The 21,184-nt window shown below is 46.7% G+C and overlaps 1 protein-coding gene across 1 annotated transcript in view; it reads left to right on the forward strand.

The window, feature by feature from the left end:
* Window positions 1-21,184, forward strand: part of LOC118393816 (potassium/sodium hyperpolarization-activated cyclic nucleotide-gated channel 4-like) — a 101,905-nt gene that overhangs the window by 57,028 nt on the left and 23,693 nt on the right. The window contains exon 4 of the mRNA XM_052462170.1: window positions 728-946. Coding sequence (XP_052318130.1) covers window positions 728-946 — 219 coding nt within the window. The remainder of the gene's footprint in view (window positions 1-727; window positions 947-21,184) is intronic.

Consider the following 21,184-nt stretch of genomic DNA (forward strand, 5'->3'; position numbering starts at 1 on the left):
CCATCCATTCAGTCACACTCATGGTTGTGTTTAGTTTCTGCTCCAAGCAGAAAAGGCCCAGCCAAGGCAGTTCTCCCCTGAGTACTTACATATAGGAGAGTGTATTACTACAGTATGTTGGTGTAGCCAAGTGTTGATGTTCCTATTGAGGCATGATGAAGAGGACATCGTTGGCTGCCCTCTTACATGATAACGATGACGATTACTATGATGACTATGAGGATGAGGATGATTAGAATGATGATAACGACGTTGACTATGAGGATGAGGATGATGATGATGATGATAACAACGTTGATGATGATGACTATGAGAGTGATGATGAGAATGAGGACGGTGATGATGATTATGAGGATGAGAATGACGTGGATGATGATGATGATGATAACGACGTTGACTATGAGGATGAGGATGATGATGATGATAACAACGTTGATGATGATGACTATGAGAGTGATGATGAGAATGAGGACGGTGATGATGACTATGAGGATGAGGATGAGAATGACGTGGATGATGATGATGATGATAACGACGTTGACGATGGTGATAACGACGTTGACGATGGTGATAATGACGTTGATGGTGAAAGTAAGAAGGACTCTGGTCTTAGTGCTTGCTGACCTTTTCCCTCCAGACATCTGGCAGAGTGTGAACAGTACCCCCATATCACCATATCCCTCTCTTCCCTCTGTCACCTTTTCTCTTCCTCTCTCCCCCCATCCAGAACGACACATGGGGACAGCAGTACTCCTACGCCCTGTTCAAAGCCATGAGCCACATGCTGTGTATCGGGTACGGCATGTACCCACCTGTGGGCATGACGGACGTGTGGCTCACCATCCTCAGCATGATCGTGGGCGCCACCTGCTATGCCATGTTCGTGGGTCACGCCACTGCACTCATCCAGTCTCTGGACTCCTCCCGTCGGCAGTACCAGGAGAAGGTGAGTGACGTTGATCAGAATGGATGGGAATATAACTGGGTAACTGGATAAGCAGCAAGAGATCAACATGTAGGGAGAACAGTATATCTGTACCCAGAGGAGAGTTAGGAATCTTCACAATGCAAATGAAACCAACCGGACTTAATTTGGACACCCAAAGCGTTGAAAATATTAGACTTCTTTAGATGTGTATTAATTAGCCAGTCAGTACAGTACAGTTAAGCTCAGTTTCAGCCCAAAATGAGGGCAGATTGATGCAGGTTTCCGCCTCCCTTCAACTCCTGTGAGCTGCAGTACTCAGGGATGCATGAGAGCGAGTCCCAGGCTCCCCTGTGTGGGGATGGGAAGGCCCTGGCAGTTGGCCATGGAAGCCCTACCCAGCTCCTAGCTACAGCTCCCTGCCCACCTCCAGTGGGCCCCAGCCTCTCCATGGGCCCAGTGTGGACGATAATGAGCCTTGTTGCCAGGCGCCCACATTGCCCACCATCTGTGGAAAGGGACAGAGGAGGTGACCCCTGGAGTGGGTGGCAGGGGTTGTAGCGACCCCCCACATACTGTACATCCATCATCAGAGAGCGAGGGAGAGCTTGTGAGAAATAGAGAGAGAGAGACTGAGAGAGAGGGGTGAGGGAGTTGTTCAGGTCAGAATCAGCAGAGCCAACCAGTGTCTCTGGATACCCACTGTATGTGTGTGTGAGCGAGAGTCTGCTTACTGTAATGTGTGCACTGAGACATTGTATATTTGCGTGGGTGTTTGAAAAATCTAGAGACTGTCATTCATACCTGGAGGAGGGATCAATGGGGGCAGGAGACTGGCGTCAAATGTGGGCTCCAGATAGATACAACCACCAAACTGCTGTGCTATGGATGTGGACTGGCAGCATGACGATTGCTGTGGATGCAGAATTCCTGTTGAACTAGAGGGGAGCAGACAGCTGTCCCAGCTCAGTTCTCAGTCTAGTCTGCTCTCCTGCTTCAGAGGTGCTCCGCTTGCTGCCAATAATATTAGGCTTATTAACAGGTGGCCCAACTGGGACTCTTCACCACAGATCAGCATGTGGAGCAGGGGCCATTCTCAGCCACCATGCTACCCTGCTGCCGCCTTCCCATTGTGCCACAGCCTCCTGCCCCATCCCACGTCTCTCAGAATCCTCTCCCCATTCTCCCCACTCTCTGTCTGCCTGGAGGAACATTAGCACTATAAATTGCAATAAATATTTAAGTATGGGTTTTCCCATTTATCTTTCTGTGTGCTCCAGTAATTAAGCACGGTCTGTCTGGATGCTGCCTTCCATAGCTCGCTGTTTCTCCCTGTCTCTCCCTGTCTCTCCCTGTCGCTCTCTGTCTCTCCCTGTCTCTCCCTGTCTCTCCCTGTCTCTCCCTGTCGCTCTCTGTCTCTCCCTGTCTCTCCCTGTCTCTCCCTGTCTCTCGCTGTCTCTCCCCGTCTCTCCCTGTCTCTCCCTGTCTCTCCCTGTCGCTCCCTGTCTCTCCCTGTCTCTCCCTTTCTCTCCCTGTCTCTCTCTGTTTCTCCCTGTCTCTCCCTGTCTCTCCCTGTCTCTCCCTGTCTCTCTCTGTTTCTCCCTGTCTCTCCCTGTCTCTCCCTGTCTCTCCCTGTCTCTCGCTGTTTCTCCCTGTCTCTCCCTGTCTCTCCCTGTCTCTCCCTGTCTCTCCCTGTTTCTCCCTGTCTCTCCCTGTCGCTCGCTGTTTCTCCCTGTCTCTCCCTGTCTCTCCCTGTCTCTCCCTGTCTCTCGCTGTCTCTCCCTGTCTCTCCCTGTCTCTCCCCGTTTCTCCCTGTTTCTCCCTGTCTCTCCCTGTCGCTCGCTGTTTCTCCCTGTCTCTCCCTGTCTCTCGCTGTCTCTCCCTGTCTCTCCCTGTCTCTCCCTGTCTCTCGCTGTCTCTCCCTGTCTCTCCCTGTTTCTCCCTCTCTCCCTGTCGCTCGCTGTTTCTCCCTGTCTCTCCCTGTCTCTCCCTGTCTTCTCCCTGTCTCTCCCTGTCTCTCCCTGTCTCTCCCTGTCGCTCTCTGTCTCTCTCTGTCTCTCCCTGTCTCTCGCTGTCTCTCGCTGTCTCTCCCTGTCTCTCCCTGTTTCTCCCTGTCTCTCCCTGTCGCTCGCTGTTTCTCCCTGTTTCTCCCTGTCGCTCTCTGTCTCTCCCTGTCTCTCCCTGTCTCTCCCTGTCTCTCGCTGTCTCTCCCTGTCTCTCCCTGTCTCTCCCTGTTTCTCCCTGTCTCTCCCTGTCGCTCGCTGTTTCTCGCTGTCTCTCCCTGTCTCTCTCTGTCTCTCACTGTCTCTCCCTGTCACTCTCTGTCTCTCCCTGTCTCTCCCTGTCTTTCCCTGTCTCTCCCTGTCTCTCCCTGTCTCTCCCTTTCAGACAAATGGCGTAGTCAGATACTGTAGCCAGTAATTAGAGGCTGTAGCTAGACACCAGGCAGGTCCATTACATGGTGTAGTTAGAGGCTGTAGGTAGACACCAGGCAGGTCCACTACATGGTGTAGTTAGAGACTGTAGCTAGACACCAGACAGTTCCACTACATGGTGTAGTTAGAGACTGTAGCTAGACACCAGACGGTTCCACTACATGGTGTAGTTAGAGACTGTAGCTAGACACCAGACAGTTCCACTACATGGTGTAGTTAGAGACTGTAGCTAGACACCAGACAGTTCCACTACATGGTGTAGTTAGAGACTGTAGCTAGAAGCCAGACAGTTCCACTACATGGTGTAGTTCGAGGCTGTAGCTAGAAGCCAGACAGTTCCACTACATGGTGTAGTTCGAGGCTGTAGCTGGACACCAGACAGTTCCACTACATGGTGTAGTTAGAGACTGTAGCTAGAAGCCAGACAGTTCCACTACATGGTGTAGTTCGAGGCTGTAGCTGGACACCAGACAGTTCCACTACATGGTGTAGTTAGAGACTGTAGCTAGAAGCCAGACAGTTCCACTACATGGTGTAGTTCGAGGCTGTAGCTAGACACCAGACAGTTCCACTACATGGTGTAGTTCGAGGCTGTAGCTGGACACCAGACAGTTCCACCATTAGCGCCCACTGTACTGCTGTGCTGAAGGTCAAGCAGTGTTCGATGTAGTGGCCAGGACATGTTGGCTGGTCTCTCTAGCTAGTATGCTAGAAAGACAGACAGACAATGTGATTGTCCTTTTAGGTCAGTGTGTGTTAGCGTTGTGTAACAAAAGGATCCAGGCCTGTAGAATCCACTCCAGTTGTTGCCCATCTGATCTGTGTCATGGAAGAGCACAGCTGTTTCTGTTCTGTCTCTGGGGCCTCCAGCCGAGAGAGAAACCAGCTGACACTGCACCAGCAGCCAATGGACAAACCCGCCCAGTCATCACACTGGCTCTGTCCTACCAGAGGCTTAGATTGGAGAACAGGGTGTGGTTCTACGTTGTCACATTAGCAGTGAGGGTAGGTAGGTAGCTCTGCAGGGTGAGGCTCTCGCTTTGGGATCAGCCTGCAGATTTGAAGTTAGCAGGACAGAATGGTGCAGGGTAGAAGGGCCTCATTGCTACAGTACACGTGTGGACTGTTAAACTGTTGGTCTGTGGGCCTATGTTCTGACAGAACTCTGCTTTATGTGTGGAATTGCTCTGTTCTGCTGTTGGCGTGGACCAACAGGCACGATCACCCCAAGGGGACAGTGTTCAGGCTTCCTTCCCATTTACACAGAGAGGAGAGGACACAGGAGACTGGGGGCCTCAGCTCAGTGAGTGAAACCAGGACAGAGGAGAGGAGTGGGAAGCAGAGCCAAACGACACAACACGCCACATTTATCTGCCCAGTTAGCTGTCTCCCTTCCTCCCTCTGGCTCTGACCAGATTCACAGGCTCCTACAGTCATTAGAGCATAGGGAGGAAGGGAGGAGCTACAGGTAGCTACATAGAGGGAATGTATACAGACAGGGATGTGTACAGACAGGGATGTGTACAGACAGGGATGTATACAGACAGGGATGTAATACAGACAGGGATGTGTACAGACAGGGATGTATACAGACAGGGATGTATACAGACAGGGATGTATACAGACAGGGATGTATACAGACAGGGATGTAATACAGACAGGGATGTGTACAGACAGGGATGTATACAGACAGGGATGTAATACAGACAGGGATGTGTACAGACAGGTATGTATACAGACAGGGATGTATACAGACAGGGATGTATACAGACAGGGATGTATACAGACAGGGATGTATACAGACAGGCATGTAATACAGACAGGGATGTAATACAGACAGGGATGTGTACAGACAGGGATGTGTACAGACAGGGATGTGTACAGACAGGGATGTGTACAGACAGGGATGTATACAGACAGGGATGTAATACAGACAGGGATGTGTACAGACAGGGATGTGTACAGACAGGGATGTATACAGACAGGGATGTATACAGACAGGGATGTAATACAGACAGGGATGTGTACAGACAGGGATGTATACAGACAGGGATGTGTACAGACAGGGATGTAATACAGACAGGGATGTATACAGACAGGGATGTAATACAGACAGGGATGTGTACAGACAGGGATGTGTACAGACAGGGATGTGTACAGACAGGGATGTGTACAGACAGGGATGTAATACAGACAGGGATGTGTACAGACAGGGATGTATACAGACAGGGATGTATACAGACAGGGATGTATACAGACAGGGATGTAATACAGACAGGGATGTGTACAGACAGGGATGTATACAGACAGGGATGTATACAGACAGGGATGTATACAGACAGGGATGTATACAGACAGGGATATAAGGACATTGGGCAAGATGAGAGGTCATCTGCTGAAGGGTATGGTGATGATCTTTAGGTGACATACTGGTAACAGTTTAACATGGCCAAGAAACACAGTCTGAGTATATCCCCTCTGGCAGAGAGGGATCTGCTGAAGGGGGTGATGAGGGAGATACTGGTAGTGAGAGAAACACAGTGATAGAGAGAGAGCGTGAGAGAGTGTGAGAGAGTGAGAGAGAGAGGCGAATCTGTGAAGAGTTCAGAAGTATGTTGCAGAAGGAAGATGGGAGGGACGTTTGCAATGCTCCTCAAAGACGGAAATAAAATGATCATCAGAAAGCCTGGGCATAATCTGCTGTGAATAGAGAGTTATTACAATGTGCCTCCATGTGATAAACGGCAGGCTGTCAGACGCTAGCAAGCAAGCTTAAAAGAGCCCTTAAAAGGAAGCAGGAACTCTGGTAACTGGTACAAAGTGGAGAGCCTGAGTTATCATACTCTCAAATACTGTGGCTTGAACTGTGACACGGGAGCCAGATAGGAGATATACTTTTGATTTATTTGAGAAGCAAGGTTTTTTCCCCCCATATTAGCCAACAACAATCTGACAATCAGTTCTTACGGAATCAGCGCAAAACAAAGTCAAAAGGGAAAATGCTTTCTGCTGATTTTATCATTCAAGTATTTCTTTTTTTCTCTTTATTTTGTAACGTCGCAACATTTTGAGAATTCCCTGGAGGGGTGCACGTCCCAGGTGGTGTCGCACTCGGTGCCTCCCCCTGTCCCTCTGTCCCCCCTCAATCCCACAAAAGGAATATGGGCATGAGATTGTTCCTCAGCTCACCCCTTCCCTCCCTCCAAACCCCCAGTATTACCGTGCTCCGTGCATGTGTCTCTGCTAGCCTACAATATCTTAAGGTGTGAGTTGGAAAGGGTAGACATCTCCAGATTTCCCCATGGATTCCAGCATCACAGCTAAGGCAGGTTGAGACCCATATCACACAAAGGGAATTCCATCTCTCCAGATTGAGGGCACAGGCAGCGGCACATCTTTATGGGACTGTGCATATGCCTGTTTCCCTCCCCGACTGCATGTCTGTAACCTCATGTAACCACATGTAACAGTGGAAGTGAGAGAAACCAGTGGGATTTTTTTTCTCATTTTCCTACAAAGATATCAGAAAAACGAGACCTTTCTAAACCCTTGATTTGTTTGGTGTTAGCATGTAGTTATTTCCATTATCATGATGGGTATTTAGTCAATTCCTCAAGCTAGTCCTATGGCATCAGGACAGTGAGAATCTTGACCCCGAAACCGTTTACTATTCCCAGGTCATCACGATCACACCATTCTCAGTATACAGCATAGTACGCACTCTCCCTCTCTCCCCAGTCACTTATTTTCTCTCAACTACAGTAAATTACAAAATGGTGGCCGGCAGTCACCATGGTAAATCCCTGACAGTACATCTGCATTGCGGTTTGGCAGGCAGGCCAGAGCCCAGGCAGGACAGAACCCAGGCAGGCCAGAACCCAGGCAGGCCAAAGCCCAGTGTGTCTCTTCACTGGTTAATCCCTCACTAAACTGGGAAGAGGAGGAAAGGGGGGAGGGGATTCTGCTGATGTGAATTATGTCACATGACATCTGGGGGGGTACTGTAGTGTTGTGATGGCAAGGCACACAACAGCATTCTGGGTTTCCACTGCTGCTAAGTGTCTGTGTTCGTTTGTTTATATCCTATCTGTTCTTGGCGGTGTTGGGTAATGATTCTGAGAGGAGCCAGGGAACCCCAGAAGGGGCTTGTGTTGTTGGGAGCCAAGCAGCGTGTTGTGACATGCCAGCAGCCCCAAATGGCTTTAGAAGCAAATGACAGTGAGTGCATGGTGCACAGTGTCCAGCCCTAGCCCCTCCCATGTAAATCTCTAATTAACACTTGGCAATTATTCTCTCTGGTATGCAATCTGGTTTCCGCTCAGGTTATGGACGTGTCACTGCAACCTTAAAGGTCATCGATGATGTCACCATTGCCCTTGATTCTAAGCAACGTTGTGCTGCTATTTTTATTGACTTGGCCATTCCATTCTTGTGGGCCGGCTAAGGAGTATTGGTGTCTCTGAGGGGTCTTTGGGCTGGTTTGCTAACTACCTCAATCAAAGAGTGCCGTGTATAAAGTCAGAACATCTGCTGTCTCAGCCACAGCCTGCCACCAAGGGAGTACCCCAAGTCTCGATCCTAGGCCCCACACTCTCTTTACATCAACAACATAGCTCAGGCAGTAAAAACTCTCTCATTTATTTATTTACAGATGATACAATCTTATACTCAGCTGGCCCCTCCCTGGAGTTTGTGTTAAATGCTCTACATCAAAGCTTTCTTATGGTCCAACAAGTTTTCTCTACCTTTAACCTTGTTCTGAACACCTCCAAAACAAAGGACGTGGTTTGGTAAGAAGAATGCCCCTCTTCCCACAGGTGTGATTACTACCTCTGAGGGTTTAGAGCTTGAGGTAGTCACCTCATACAAGTACTTGGGAGTATGGCTAGATGGTACACTGTCCTTCTCTCAGCACATATCAAAGCTGCAGGCCAAAGTTAAATCTAGACTTGGTTTCAAATCAAATCAAACTTTATTTGTCACATGCGCCGAATACAACAAGTGTAAACTTTACTGTGAAATGCTTACTTACAAGCCCTTAAACAACAGTGCAGTTCAATAAGAAGAAAATATTTACCAAGTAGACTAAAATAAAAGAGTAACACAATAAGAATAACAATAACGAGGCTATATACAGGGGGCACCGGCATCGAGTCAGTGTGCGGGGATACATGCTGGTTGAGGTAATCTGTACATGTAGGTGGGGGTGAAGTGACTATGCATAGATAATAAACAGCGAGTAGCAGCAGTGTACAAAAGGGAGGGGGGGGGTCAATGTAAATTGTCTTGTGGCAATTTTATGAATTGTTCAGCAGTCTTATGGCTTGGGGGTAGAAGCTGTTGAGGAGCCTTTTGGTCCTACACTTGGTGCTCCGGTACCGCTTGCCGTGCGGTAGCAGGGAAAACAGTCTATTACTTGGGTGACTGGAGTCTCTGACAATTTTATGGGCTTTCCTCTGACGCCTATTATATATGTCCTGGATGGCAGGAAGCTTGAAACATGAAACTCTCGACCCGCCCAACTGCCTAGCCAGGGTGCAATGATCACGTTCCCGCACTGACTGACTGTGAGGAGGCTCATTGATTTAACTTTGTGTTAGCCTACATGATACATCAGTAAAGTAATCAAAAATATAGCTGTCAGCTATATCAGCCACGACTTAACGTTGTTTGTGCAGCTTCAAATGACGAAACAGTTGGAAGTTGTTGCGCCTCAGTCTGTAATTTATTTCCTGCATGTTTTGCAAGTTGCAATCTGTTTTTTGTTGATACAGCGTAGTCGTTGTATCCGAAAATAATAATTTTGGGTATCATCTTTCCAAGGGCTCCATCTGAATTCACCAGCCAACGTTCCTCTGCAATGCCACGCGCGACTTTCTCTCAGCTGGCACAATTTGATTTGCTGCAGTCTGATTCAAACTGTAATCCGTTAAATGAAGAGTTGATGCTGCACACTTTTTTTAATAGCATCATTTTTAATATTTGGGCTGGGGACGGTATCAAGTCCGGTCGAGTCATAAGGCTCAAGTCCAAGTCAAGTCACGAGTCATTGGAGTTAAAGTCAAAGTCGAGTTGCAAGTCATCATATTTATGACTCGAGTCCAAGTCATGTGACTCGAGTCCACACCTCTGTTATTGGGCACAGACAACAGCACAAAGGTAGATACAACAATACATCACACAACGCAGCCACAACTGTCAGTAAGAGTGTCCATGATTGAGTCTTTGAATGAAGAGATTGAGATAAAACTGTTCAGTTTGAGTGTTTGTTGCAGCTCGTTCCAGTCGCTAGCTGCAGCGAACTGAAAAGAGGAGCGACCCAGGGATGTGTGTGCTTTGGGGACCTTTAACAGAATGTGACTGGCAGAACGGGTGCTGTATGTGGAGGATGAGGGGTGCAGTTGATATCTCAGATTGGGCAGAGTGAGGCCTAAGAGGGTTTTACAAATAAGCATCAACCAGTGGGTCTTGCGACGGGTATACAGAGATGACCAGTTTACAGAGGAGTATAGAGTGCAGTGATGTGTCCAATAAGGAGCTTTGGTGGCAAATCTGATGGCGAATGGTAAAGAACATCTAGGCGCTCGAGAGCACCCTTACCTGTCGATCTATAAATTACGTATCCATAATCTAACATGGGTAGGATGGTCATCTGAATCTGGGTTAGTTTGGCAGCTGGGGTGAAAGAGGAGTGATTACGATAGAGGGGTGCGTACTTAGTCCCCTCCTGTATTCCCTGTTCACCCACGACTGCATGGCCAAACACGACTCCATCACCATCATTAAGTTTGCTGACGACACAACAGCCTGATCACCGACAACGATGAGACGGCCTATAGGGAGGAGGTCAGAGACTTGACCGTGTGGTGCCAGAACAACAACCTCTCCCTCAATGTGAGCAAGAATAAGGAGCTGATCGTGGACTACAGGAAAAGGTGGGCAAAACAAGCCCCCATTAACATCGACGGGGCTGTAGTGGAGTAAATCCTGCCTGATGTTACTGCTGTTCCTAAAACCATTGACATACGTTAGCCTACTGTAACCACAGAGAGAGAGAGACTGTGTGTGTGTGTTAAGGCTGTGGGATTGTGTACAGGCCTACATCGCCCGATTGGGCCCCATAGCAATCCTAGATTGTCGATCGCTATGGGGGGGGGGGTCTTTCTCATGACTACCCATGTATTTCCATGGAAATATAACATTTATTTGGAAAGTAATCAATATATAGATATTTTTAAAAGCATTCATGATTTGCGTAAATGTAATATACTATTACTCTTGTTAAAAATATGAAATGGTGTTACATTTGGTGAAGAGCACATTCTGAATTGTTTAGGACTCGAAACTCAAAGTTTAGGACTTGAGACTTGACTTGATACTTGACGGTCTTGACTTGGGACTTGACTTGGGACTTGAGTGCTATGACTTGAGACGTACTTGTGACTTGTAAAACAATGACTTGGTCCCACCTCTGCCCAATAATGTTTGTACCATGTTTTGTGCTGCTACCATGTTGTATTGCGACCATGTTGTTGTCATGTTGTGTTGCTACCATGCTGTGTTGTCATGTGTTGCTGCCATGTTATGTTGTTGTCTTAGGTCTCTCTTTATGGAGTGTTGTCTCTCTTATTGTGATGTGTGTTTTGTCCTGTATTTATATATATATATATATTTTATCCCAGGCCCCCGTCCCCACAGGAGGCCTTTCCCCTTTTGGTAGGCCGTCATTGTAAATAACTGTCATTAACTGATTTACCTAGGTAAATAAAATAAAAAATGTAAAAATGAGGTAGGGTCTCTTTGGGCAAGGACTAATGGAAGAAGGTCTGATTAGTCCTGGATGCTACTGAGGCTCCAGAGACCCTCTGTTCTCTTCTTCCCAACTTAAAATCCCCCTATCAGAACCATTCAATGAAACAGTCATCGTTCCTCCTCGGGTACTGTGCATTCACTGGAACTGTGCTTTGTACATTAACCCATTTCTTCCCAAATACACCCATTTCATAGCCCTAAATCATACACCCATATCCTAGCCCTAAATGCCCTATTTGTTACTTATGAACCCTAGTTACTTTGCCAGTACACATCATCCCTGTTACTTGCCTATCTCAGCCCTGTTACCCACTGTATTCCCCAAGTCATCAACAGTAACCTATATTCAGCTATTCACTGCACATTCCAACCCTGTTATTTGTATATCTAAGTCCTGTGCCCTCATAGTAAAGGGGTATAACACATGTGCCCCAGCCCCATTAACCTTTTTCCTACCACAAACGTTTTGCCAGAAAGAATGTGAATGGGCAATACCTGTATGAGCCTTCTGTATCCTTACACCTCATTACTCATATAAACCAGGTAAATCCATGGGCATACTCATAAAACCAGTCAACCCCAGTACACAAGCATCAGCATTCATACAAACTAGGTCTACACATGTACTTCAGCCCCACTATTCTTACAGACCAGGTATACACCTGCACATCTAGCTTAATATAGATTTTTTATCAACAGGTCTACTACTACATGTCAGCTCCAATTGTCATAACAATAGGTGTACTTCTGCATTTCAGCCCCGATATTCATAAAAACCAAACCAGATCGACAGCTGTACTTCAGTTCCAGTTTACATACCTACAAAGTGTGTACCTGTGCTTGAACCTAATTAGTCAACCAAGCCAGATCTAAATGTGCCGAAGCCTGAAAACTCAAACTGTAAACCAGGACTTCCCCTGCACCTCAGCTCCAGTACGTCTGTAAACCAGGACTTCCCCTGCACCTCCGCTCCAGTACGTCTGTAAACCAGGACTTCCCCTGCACCTCAGCTCCAGTACGTCTGGAAACCAGGACTTCCCCTGCACCTCAGCTCCAGTACGTCTGGAAACCAGGACTTCCCCTGCACCTCAGCTCCAGTACGTCTGGAAACCAGGACTTCCCCTGCACCTCAGCTCCAGTACGTCTGTAAACCAGGACTTCCCCTGCACCTCAGCTCCAGTACGTCTGTAAACCAGGACTTCCCCTGCACCTCAGCTCCAGTACGTCTGTAAACGAGGACTTCCCCTGCACCTCAGCTCCAGTACGTCTGTAAACGAGGACTTCCCTGCACCTCAGCTCCAGTACGTCTGTAAACCAGGACTTCCCTGCACCTCAGCTCCAGTACGTCTGTAAACCAGGACTTCCCCTGCACCTCAGCTCCAGTACGTCTGTAAACCAGGACTTCCCCTGCACCTCAGCTCCAGTACGTCTGTAAACCAGGACTTTCCCTGCACCTCAGCTCCAGTACGTCTGTAAACCAGGACTTCCCTGCACCTCAGCTCCAGTACGTCTGTAAACCAGGACTTCCCCTGCACCTCAGCTCCAGTACGTCTGTAAACCAGGACTTCCCCTGCACCTCAGCTCCAGTACGTCTGTAAACCAGGACTTCCCCTGCACCTCAGCTCCAGTACGTCTGTAAACCAGGACTTCCCCTGCACCTCAGCTCCAGTACGTCTGTAAACCAGGACTTCCCTGCACCTCAGCTCCAGTACGTCTGTAAACCAGGACTTCCCCTGCACCTCAGCTCCAGTACGTCTGTAAACCAGGACTTCCCCCCCTGCACCTCAGCTCCAGTACGTCTGTAAACCAGGACTTCCCCTGCACCTCAGCTCCAGTACGTCTGTAAACCAGGACTTCCCCTGCACCTCAGCTCCAGTACGTCTGTAAACCAGGACTTCCCTGCACCTCAGCTCCAGTACGTCTGTAAACCAGGACTTCCCCTGCACCTCAGCTCCAGTACGTCTGTAAACCAGGACTTCCCCTGCACCTCAGCTCCAGTACGTCTGTAAACCAGGACTTCCCCTGCACCTCAGCTCCAGTACGTCTGTAAACCAGGACTTCCCTGCACCTCAGCTCCAGTACGTCTGTAAACCAGGACTTCCCTGCACCTCAGCTCCAGTACGTCTGTAAACCAGGACTTCCCCTGCACCTCAGCTCCAGTACGTCTGTAAACCAGGACTTTCCCTGCACCTCAGCTCCAGTACGTCTGTAAACCAGGACTTCCCCTGCACCTCAGCTCCAGTACGTCTGTAAACCAGGACTTCCCCTGCACCTCAGCTCCAGTACGTCTGTAAACCAGGACTTCCCCTGCACCTCAGCTCCAGTACGTCTGTAAACCAGGACTTCCCCTGCACCTCAGCTCCAGTACGTCTGTAAACCAGGACTTCCCCTGCACCTCAGCTCCAGTACGTCTGTAAACCAGGACTTCCCCTGCACCTCAGCTCCAGTACGTCTGTAAACCAGGACTTCCCCTGCACCTCAGCTCCAGTACGTCTGTAAACCAGGCCTACACCTTTGACTGAGTCCCAATAACTAGATCTACACCTGAATATCTCAGCCCAAATACCCACATGAACCAGGTTTACACCTGTGACTATGTCCCAATAATCTGATAAACCAGGTCTACCATTGTGCAGGAGACACTTAACAAATGTATTGACATAACATATTTGTTAAGGTTTTTTACTTATTCAGTTTATGGGTCTGTACATAACCAATTCCCCCTAAACTAACAAAATATGAAGTTGTACAGTCAAAATCATTGATTTAAATGTATGTAAAGGCTAATGGATAATGGTAAAATGATCTGTAAGATCATCTTGATCTAATTTATCCATAACCCAACTCAACTTCAATCTACTGAAAAAAGAAATAATCTGCTATGATTAAATATATACAGTGCTTTTGGAAAGTATTCAGACCCCTTGACTTTTTCCACATTTTTTTACTTTACAGCCTTATTCTTAAATTGATTAAATCATTTTTTCACCTAATCAATCTACACACAATACTCCATAATGATAAAGCGAAAACAGGTTTTTAGAAATGGTTTCAAATGTATTACATAAAAAAACAAAAACAGAAATACCTTATTTACATAAGTATTCAGACCCTTTGCTTTAAGACTCAAATTTTAGCTCAGGTGCATCCTTTGTTTCCATTGATCATCCTTGAGATGTTTCTACAACTTGATTGGAGTCCACCTGTGTTAAATCCAATTGATTGAACATGATTTGGAAAGGCACACATCTGTCAATATACAGTAAGGTCCCACAATTGACAGTGCATGTCAGAGCAAAATCTAAGTCATGAGGTCGAAGGAGTTGTCTGTAGAGCTCCGAGACAGGATTATGTCGAGGCACAGATCCGGGGTAGGGTATCAAAAAATGTCTGCAGCATTGAAGGTCCCCAAGAACACAGTGGCCTCCATCATTCTTAAATGGAAGAAGTTTGGAACCACCAAGACTCTTCCTAGAGCTGGCAAACATTTCTAAAAAACGTCTTTGCTTTGTCATTGTGGGGTATTGTGTGTAGATTGGTTGAGGAAAAAATATAGTTTAATCAATTTTAGAATACAGCTGTAACGTAACAGAAAGTGGAAAAAGTCAAGGGGTTGAAATACTGTCCGAATGCACTGTATAAGGTGGAGCCACTGTATTTTCCCATTGGTCACAAATATGACCTCTAAGATATTATCATATACCACAAGCATCACAGACTCAATTTATTCAAAATGAAGACACAGTACAAATGTAACATGTTTCTCACTATTGTGACTGATGGATTAAATGGGTTAAGGAAGGGAGGGAGGGAGGGAGGGGGAGGGAGGGAGGGAGAGAGCAACTTGGGCATTTTAGTTTTGGTAATACAAAAAAAGACTGTAAAATCACCAGGAATTAAAGCTCAAATGAGTTTAATTTAGGAAATCCGTTCCCAAGTGTTCCCACGAATAAAAAAGAGACGCGATCGTGTGTCAATGTAATGTAAGTAGGAAAGGATTGTTATTTTCAAACACAATCTCTTTTGGGGCTCAATTTGCAGTGTTCAAATGATTATAAAGATGTTACGGACCCCCGGCCATCCACTCCGACAACAATCGGCCGGCGGCTGGAACTAGTTTCCTACCCCTGGTGTGGGAGAAAGGGAATAAGGTAGAGAGCTCATACAATTTTATTTAACCTTTATTTTGACAGAGTCATGCTGAGACCAAGTTCTCTTTCTCAGGTGAGCCCTGCATACACATCAGAAACATCAATACACATCAATATATACACTATACTTAAGCCAGAAGGCACGAGGGAGTGTGGTATGAGGGCTGTTCTTATGCATAACGCAACGCGTAGTGCCTGGATACAGCCCCTAGCCGTAGTATATTGGCCATATACCACAAACCCCTGAGGTGCCTTATGTAGAGGAGTAAAAATAAATGTTTTGTCATACCCGTGGTATACGATCTAATATACCACCTGTCAGCCAATCAGCATTCAGGGCTCGAACCACCCAGTTTCTAAACATCAGTAACACACATCAAAAACATCGTTATCACTATACACATCAATAATGCACATCAATATTCACATCAATACACTGAAAGCAAAACAAAATCATAGAAAACACATTCTTCAGTAAAAAGGTCCTCAGTCAACCTTTTGAATTGCCCGAGTGGCACCAAGTCATCCAACTTTAGAGAGCCTTGCAGATTATTCCACAAGTCAGGTTCAAAAAACTAACTGCATATTTACCTAACTCAGTGTAGATGGAAGGGATCTCCAGAGTTAGCCCTCCCTGAGGCCGGGTCTGGTATCTCGTACGTCTATAAATTAACAATGAAGTAAGGTACGGGGGAAATCTATGCAGGAGGGCTTTTTTTAAACAAGAAGAGTGCAATGCATTAATCTACACGATTTCAAAGAGGGCCAGCCTACTTTCTGATACAGAAAGAAGGCAGTGTACTGCACCTATCATCCGTAATAAAACCTAGTGCACTATGATAAACTGCATCCAATACCTTCAATACAGTGGCAGCTGCATTCATATAGACAAAATCCCAATAGTCTATAACCGGTATGCATGTAGCCTGAATGATTTGTTTTCTGCTATTTAATGAAAGACAATCAAACCAAGGACATACATCAGCCTACACTCGTAGAAAAAGGTTTCCAATAGGGTTTCTAAACTGTCCCCATAGGAGACCCTTTTTTGGTTGAAGGTAGAACCCATTTTTGGGGTTCATGAAGAACTCTCTGTGGAAAGGGTTCTACATATAACCCAAAAGGTTTCTACTTGGAACTGAAAGGGTTCTATCTGGAACCAAAAATGGTTCTTCAAAGGGATCTCCTATGGGGTCAGCCGAAGAATCCTTTTAGGTTCTAGATACCACCTTTTTTCCCTAAGAGTACAGCTGTGGACAAGTTGAGGGACTTGTGTCTTGCACAAGCTGTTGTCATTAGCTTGGGTCTGGCGCTGGGGGTGTTAATCTGAAGGAGGTTAAAGTCCCCTCTTTACCACTCCTCAGAGAAACTTCTTACTGCTGAGTTAAGGCTCTGAAATTGGCCCCGAGGTACCCCTTAAAAATGCAAGCTGCTTGATCATATATTTTCACAGCTTGTAAAAAACACAATGAATAAGGTAATATAATATATATATTGAATACTGAATAGTGCATTGGGGAAATGCACATCAATACACTGAATGTATTATTATTTTGTTGTTTCCAATTAGTAGTTACAGTCTTGTCCCATTGCGGCAACTCCCATACAGACTCAGGAGAGGCAAAAGTCGAGAGCCATGCGTCCTCCAAAACAGGACCCACCAAGCCACACTGCTTCTTGACACACTGCTCACTTAACCCAGAAGCAAGGCCCTTCAATGTGTCAGAGGAAACACCGTACAGCTGGCAACCTGAAGTCAGCATGCATGCGCTTGGCCGCCACAAGGAGTCACTAGATCACGATGGGACAAGGACATCCCAGCCGGCCAAACCCTCCCCTAACCCAGACAACACTGGGCCAATTGTGAGCCGCCTCATGGGTCTCCCAGTCACGGCCGGCTGCGACACAGCCCAGGCTCGAACCCGGCTCTGTAGTGACGCCTCAAGCACTGAGATGCAATGCTTTAGACCGCTGCGCCACTCGGGAGGCTGCATTGGGTAAATCTGAATATTCTTTACCAATTCTTTGTCATAGCTATGTAAATGGTTAGGATTCCCAAACGTCCCTGAACACCCCCTCCCTGGTTATGAAAATAGCCAATTACAAGAGTGAATCTACCATATCACAGGCATGCCGAGAATATGAGTAGAGGACACGGATAACATACCTCTGTAGAGTCCAGAAACACTCAAATGTCTAGGAGTCACCCCGCCAGCATCACTTATCCTCCTTCACAGGCTGTCTCACAGTCACTGGCTGCTGGATTAACTTCTGTTTCTGCTGCCATTGACTGCTCTGCTCTCACAGCCCTGAATTCAATTACATCTAGACTACCTCCACATGATAATGGCACGAAAGTGAATTGAAATTTCATGGCGCACGTAGAGCTCTCCTTTAACAACAGAACATTCAGATCACATCAGAAGTGTAGCCAGTGTTATATGCTCCTTTATTTTCTGTTGCCTTGTCGAGAGCTCTGAATGGGGGTGTCAGGGTGCCGATGTTCAAGGCTTCAATGAACACTTTGTCTACCGTACTCATATAGGAGGCAAGGATGGAGAGAGGGAGTCAGAGAAGGGGGAGACAAAGAAATGTTTAGAAATTATAATTAAGTGGCTGACATCTCTTTTGGGAAAGACAGAGACATCATTTTTTTTTTATTAAAAGGGTTCTCCCATGGGGACAGCCGCAGAAACCTTTTTGGTTCTAGATAGCACCTAAGAGTGCAGAGGGACATAGCCAGAGACATAGAGACATAGAGAGTAATAGAAGGAAGAAGGTGAGAGAGCACACTATGGCCATATGGAGAGAGGGAGAGATGGTAGAGAGTGGGGAGAGCGAGATGAGAGAGTGAGGGAAGGATTGTGCAATAAAACAGCATCAACGGCTCTAAATCCCTTTCTCTCGTGGGAACAGAGTGTTGGATTGAATTGACAGAGGTTTACGGTTAGAAAGTGGATGCCCTGGAGACCTGATTAGCTTCTCAGTACTGACAATGATTGGAATCATCTAAGTAGCAGAAGAAGAGAAGCAAGGTTCCTTCTGTTAGTGAAGTGATGGCTACGAGGATATAACATAATTTCCTGTCACGCTGGGCGTTATCAGCGACATCACTTCCTCAAGAGAGATCCATCCCCTAGTGGTGTGTTCCCTAGTCCACTGTGTGTCCTCCCCTGGGCTCCAGAGAGAGAGAGAGAGAGAGAGAGAGACGGTGGCTGTGGCTATGCGGTCGCTTCACCCTTAGCAAAAAGGATTACAAGAGCGTTCTTCGGTGGTTCCCATAGGAGAACCCTTCCCAAAACTGTTCTAACTGGAACCAAAAGGGTTATACGTGGAACCAAAAATGATTCTTCAAAGGGTTTTCCTATGGCGACAGCAGAATAACCCTTTTAGGTTCTAGATAATACCTTTTTCTCTAAGAATGTATGTGCTAGTAATTCACAACACAAACAGGGAATTATCTTCAAAGCCACTGTTTTTTCTCACTTGGCTAATGCCCTTTAATGCTGAGGGGAATCACATTGTATTGCATTACAAAGCCAAGGATAAATGGATGAATTCCGCAATGACAGTGTTTTATGGGAATAAAGGAGGTTAGAAGACAACAAGAAATCCTAAATCCTTGTCGTCGTTGAAACAGAGCAATTGTCTGTGATAAATCTGATGCTTCCCAGTTCCCACAGCGAGATGTCAACAGGGCAGAAACAGACAGACAGGTTACAGAGAAAGACAGACAGACAGGTTACAGAGAAAGACAGACAGGCAGGTTACAGAGAAGGACAGACAGGCAGGTTACAGAGAAAGACAGACAGACAGGTTACAGAGAAAGACAGACAGACAGGTTACAGAGAAAGACAGACAGGCAGGTTACACATGTAATCTTCAGTAGAGGATCACAAACAAGCTCACATTTCAAACAAGCTCACATTTTGACTTCACAACCCAATGAGGCTGATGCTTAGGAGTACCACAGGAGGACTTTCTCATTGTGTTGGACAGGATTGGATAGGAGGACTTGTTCTCTGAAGGAGAGGAAGAATGTGGCTCTTTTTCTAGAATCATTCTGGTTCATCATCAGATCAGTAAATGTTCAAATTTATACCAAGGGATTTCATTTGAATAGACTTCCTGATAAGAGATAGATTAAAATGCTTAGCTCATGGCAGGGCTTAGAATTCATCTCTCAGATGCTCCGGGAATGAATATCTTCATGTTTTTTCTGCCTCTCTTTCTTCTTTTGAAGTCCTATCATTTAGTTTTCCATATTCACGTTTCTCATCGATTTTCACAGCACTCTGCATTGTAAATACTGCTATTTTATATATGAATTATGCAATAACCAGGATTAAAGGAATAGGATCCCCCCCAGTTCTGACCATGTTGTTTCGAGGTCTTTTGTAAGGTGCATTTAGTGTCTATATCTGAGTGTGGTTTGCTATCAAACTCCACCTTTCACTTTCAGCTACATCATCCTAATTCAGACGGTCGACCCTTGAACTCCTCTGTGTCTGTTGTTGGTGTTGTGTGTGTGGGTGCGCACATCTGTGTGTGTGCGTGTGTGTGTACATGTGCTTGCGTGTGTGTGTGTGTGTGTGTGTGTGTGTGTGTGTGTGTGTGTGTGTGTGTGTGTGTGTGTGTGTGTGTGTGTGTGTGTGTGTGTGTGTGTGTGTGTGTGTGTGTGTGTGTGTGTGTACGTGTGTGTGTGTGTGTGTACATGTGCTTGCGTGTGTGTGTATGTATGTCTTGAACTTGATCACGGGATGCAACACGTTAAATAGCAACCGTGCTCCTGCTCCTGCTACCATTTTGGAGGTGACTGGTCACGGTCGACCGCTCGGCATCATCGGCATGCACAGGCTCACACTCGGGCTCCAGACTGTCCTTCATTCTGTAGAGGAGAGGAGGCGAGGAGATGGAGGAGGAGAAATGTGATTCGGAAGGCAGGCTCAGGAGCCTCTGGCTTGATCCAGACGGACAGAGACTTGTCTACATCTGAGGAAGAGGTGAAAGACAGAAGTGAAAGCTGAGCGGAGGTCAGAATTATAAAGACGTCAGTCGGAAAAGAGAGTGTTGAAAAGGAGAGCAGAGAGGGGATTGAAAGGACCGATTTAGAGACCGAGCTAGAGAGAGATGGAGAGAGAGAAAGAGAGGTAGAGACAGGCAGAGAAAAAGAGAGTTGTTGCAGTTGTTGCTCTTCCATGAAGCGAGAGCGAGCATTATTTCATTAGCTGGCTCCCTCCCCTTTTCTGCCTTGACGTGTGTGTGTGTGTGTGTGTGTGTGTGTGTGTGTGTGTGTGTGTGTGTGTGTGTGTGTGTGTGTGTGTGTGTGTGTGTGTGTGTGTGTGTGTGTGTGTGTGTGTGTGTGTGTGTGTGTGTGTGTGTGTGTGTGTGTGTCAGTAGTGACAGCAGTGAGCCCGTTGAACACTTTGTGCTCACGTTGAGTGACCCGCTTCCTTCGACTGGACAGGCCCGGCTTGCCTTCAAAATGGCACCCTATTCCCTATATAGTGCACTACTTTTGACCAGGACCCAGGGCACTATAGGGATAGGGTGCCATTTTGTAAGCTGCACTAATGTTTCTCTTCAGGCACTGCTGCGGGCACCTCATAACAGGGGTCTGATTCTCAGGGAGCCAGTCACTACCCACTGTCATTAGTGATGTCTCTCTGGAGGTAACAGGTTTCTCTGTCTTCTGGAGAGGGGGAGAGGTGGGATGGAGGGAGATAGAGGGAGTGTGTGGTTGAGGTCAGTGGCTGGAGGTAACAGGTTTCTCTCCGGGAGACAGGTGGAAGGAGAGAGGGAGTGTGTGGTTATTATGAGGTCTGTGGCCACAGTGTGTTAATGTCTATTATTTCTATATA

Source organism: Oncorhynchus keta, chromosome 14 (assembly GCF_023373465.1).
Source record: "Oncorhynchus keta strain PuntledgeMale-10-30-2019 chromosome 14, Oket_V2, whole genome shotgun sequence".
In the NCBI taxonomy this organism is placed as follows: domain Eukaryota; kingdom Metazoa; phylum Chordata; class Actinopteri; order Salmoniformes; family Salmonidae; genus Oncorhynchus; species Oncorhynchus keta.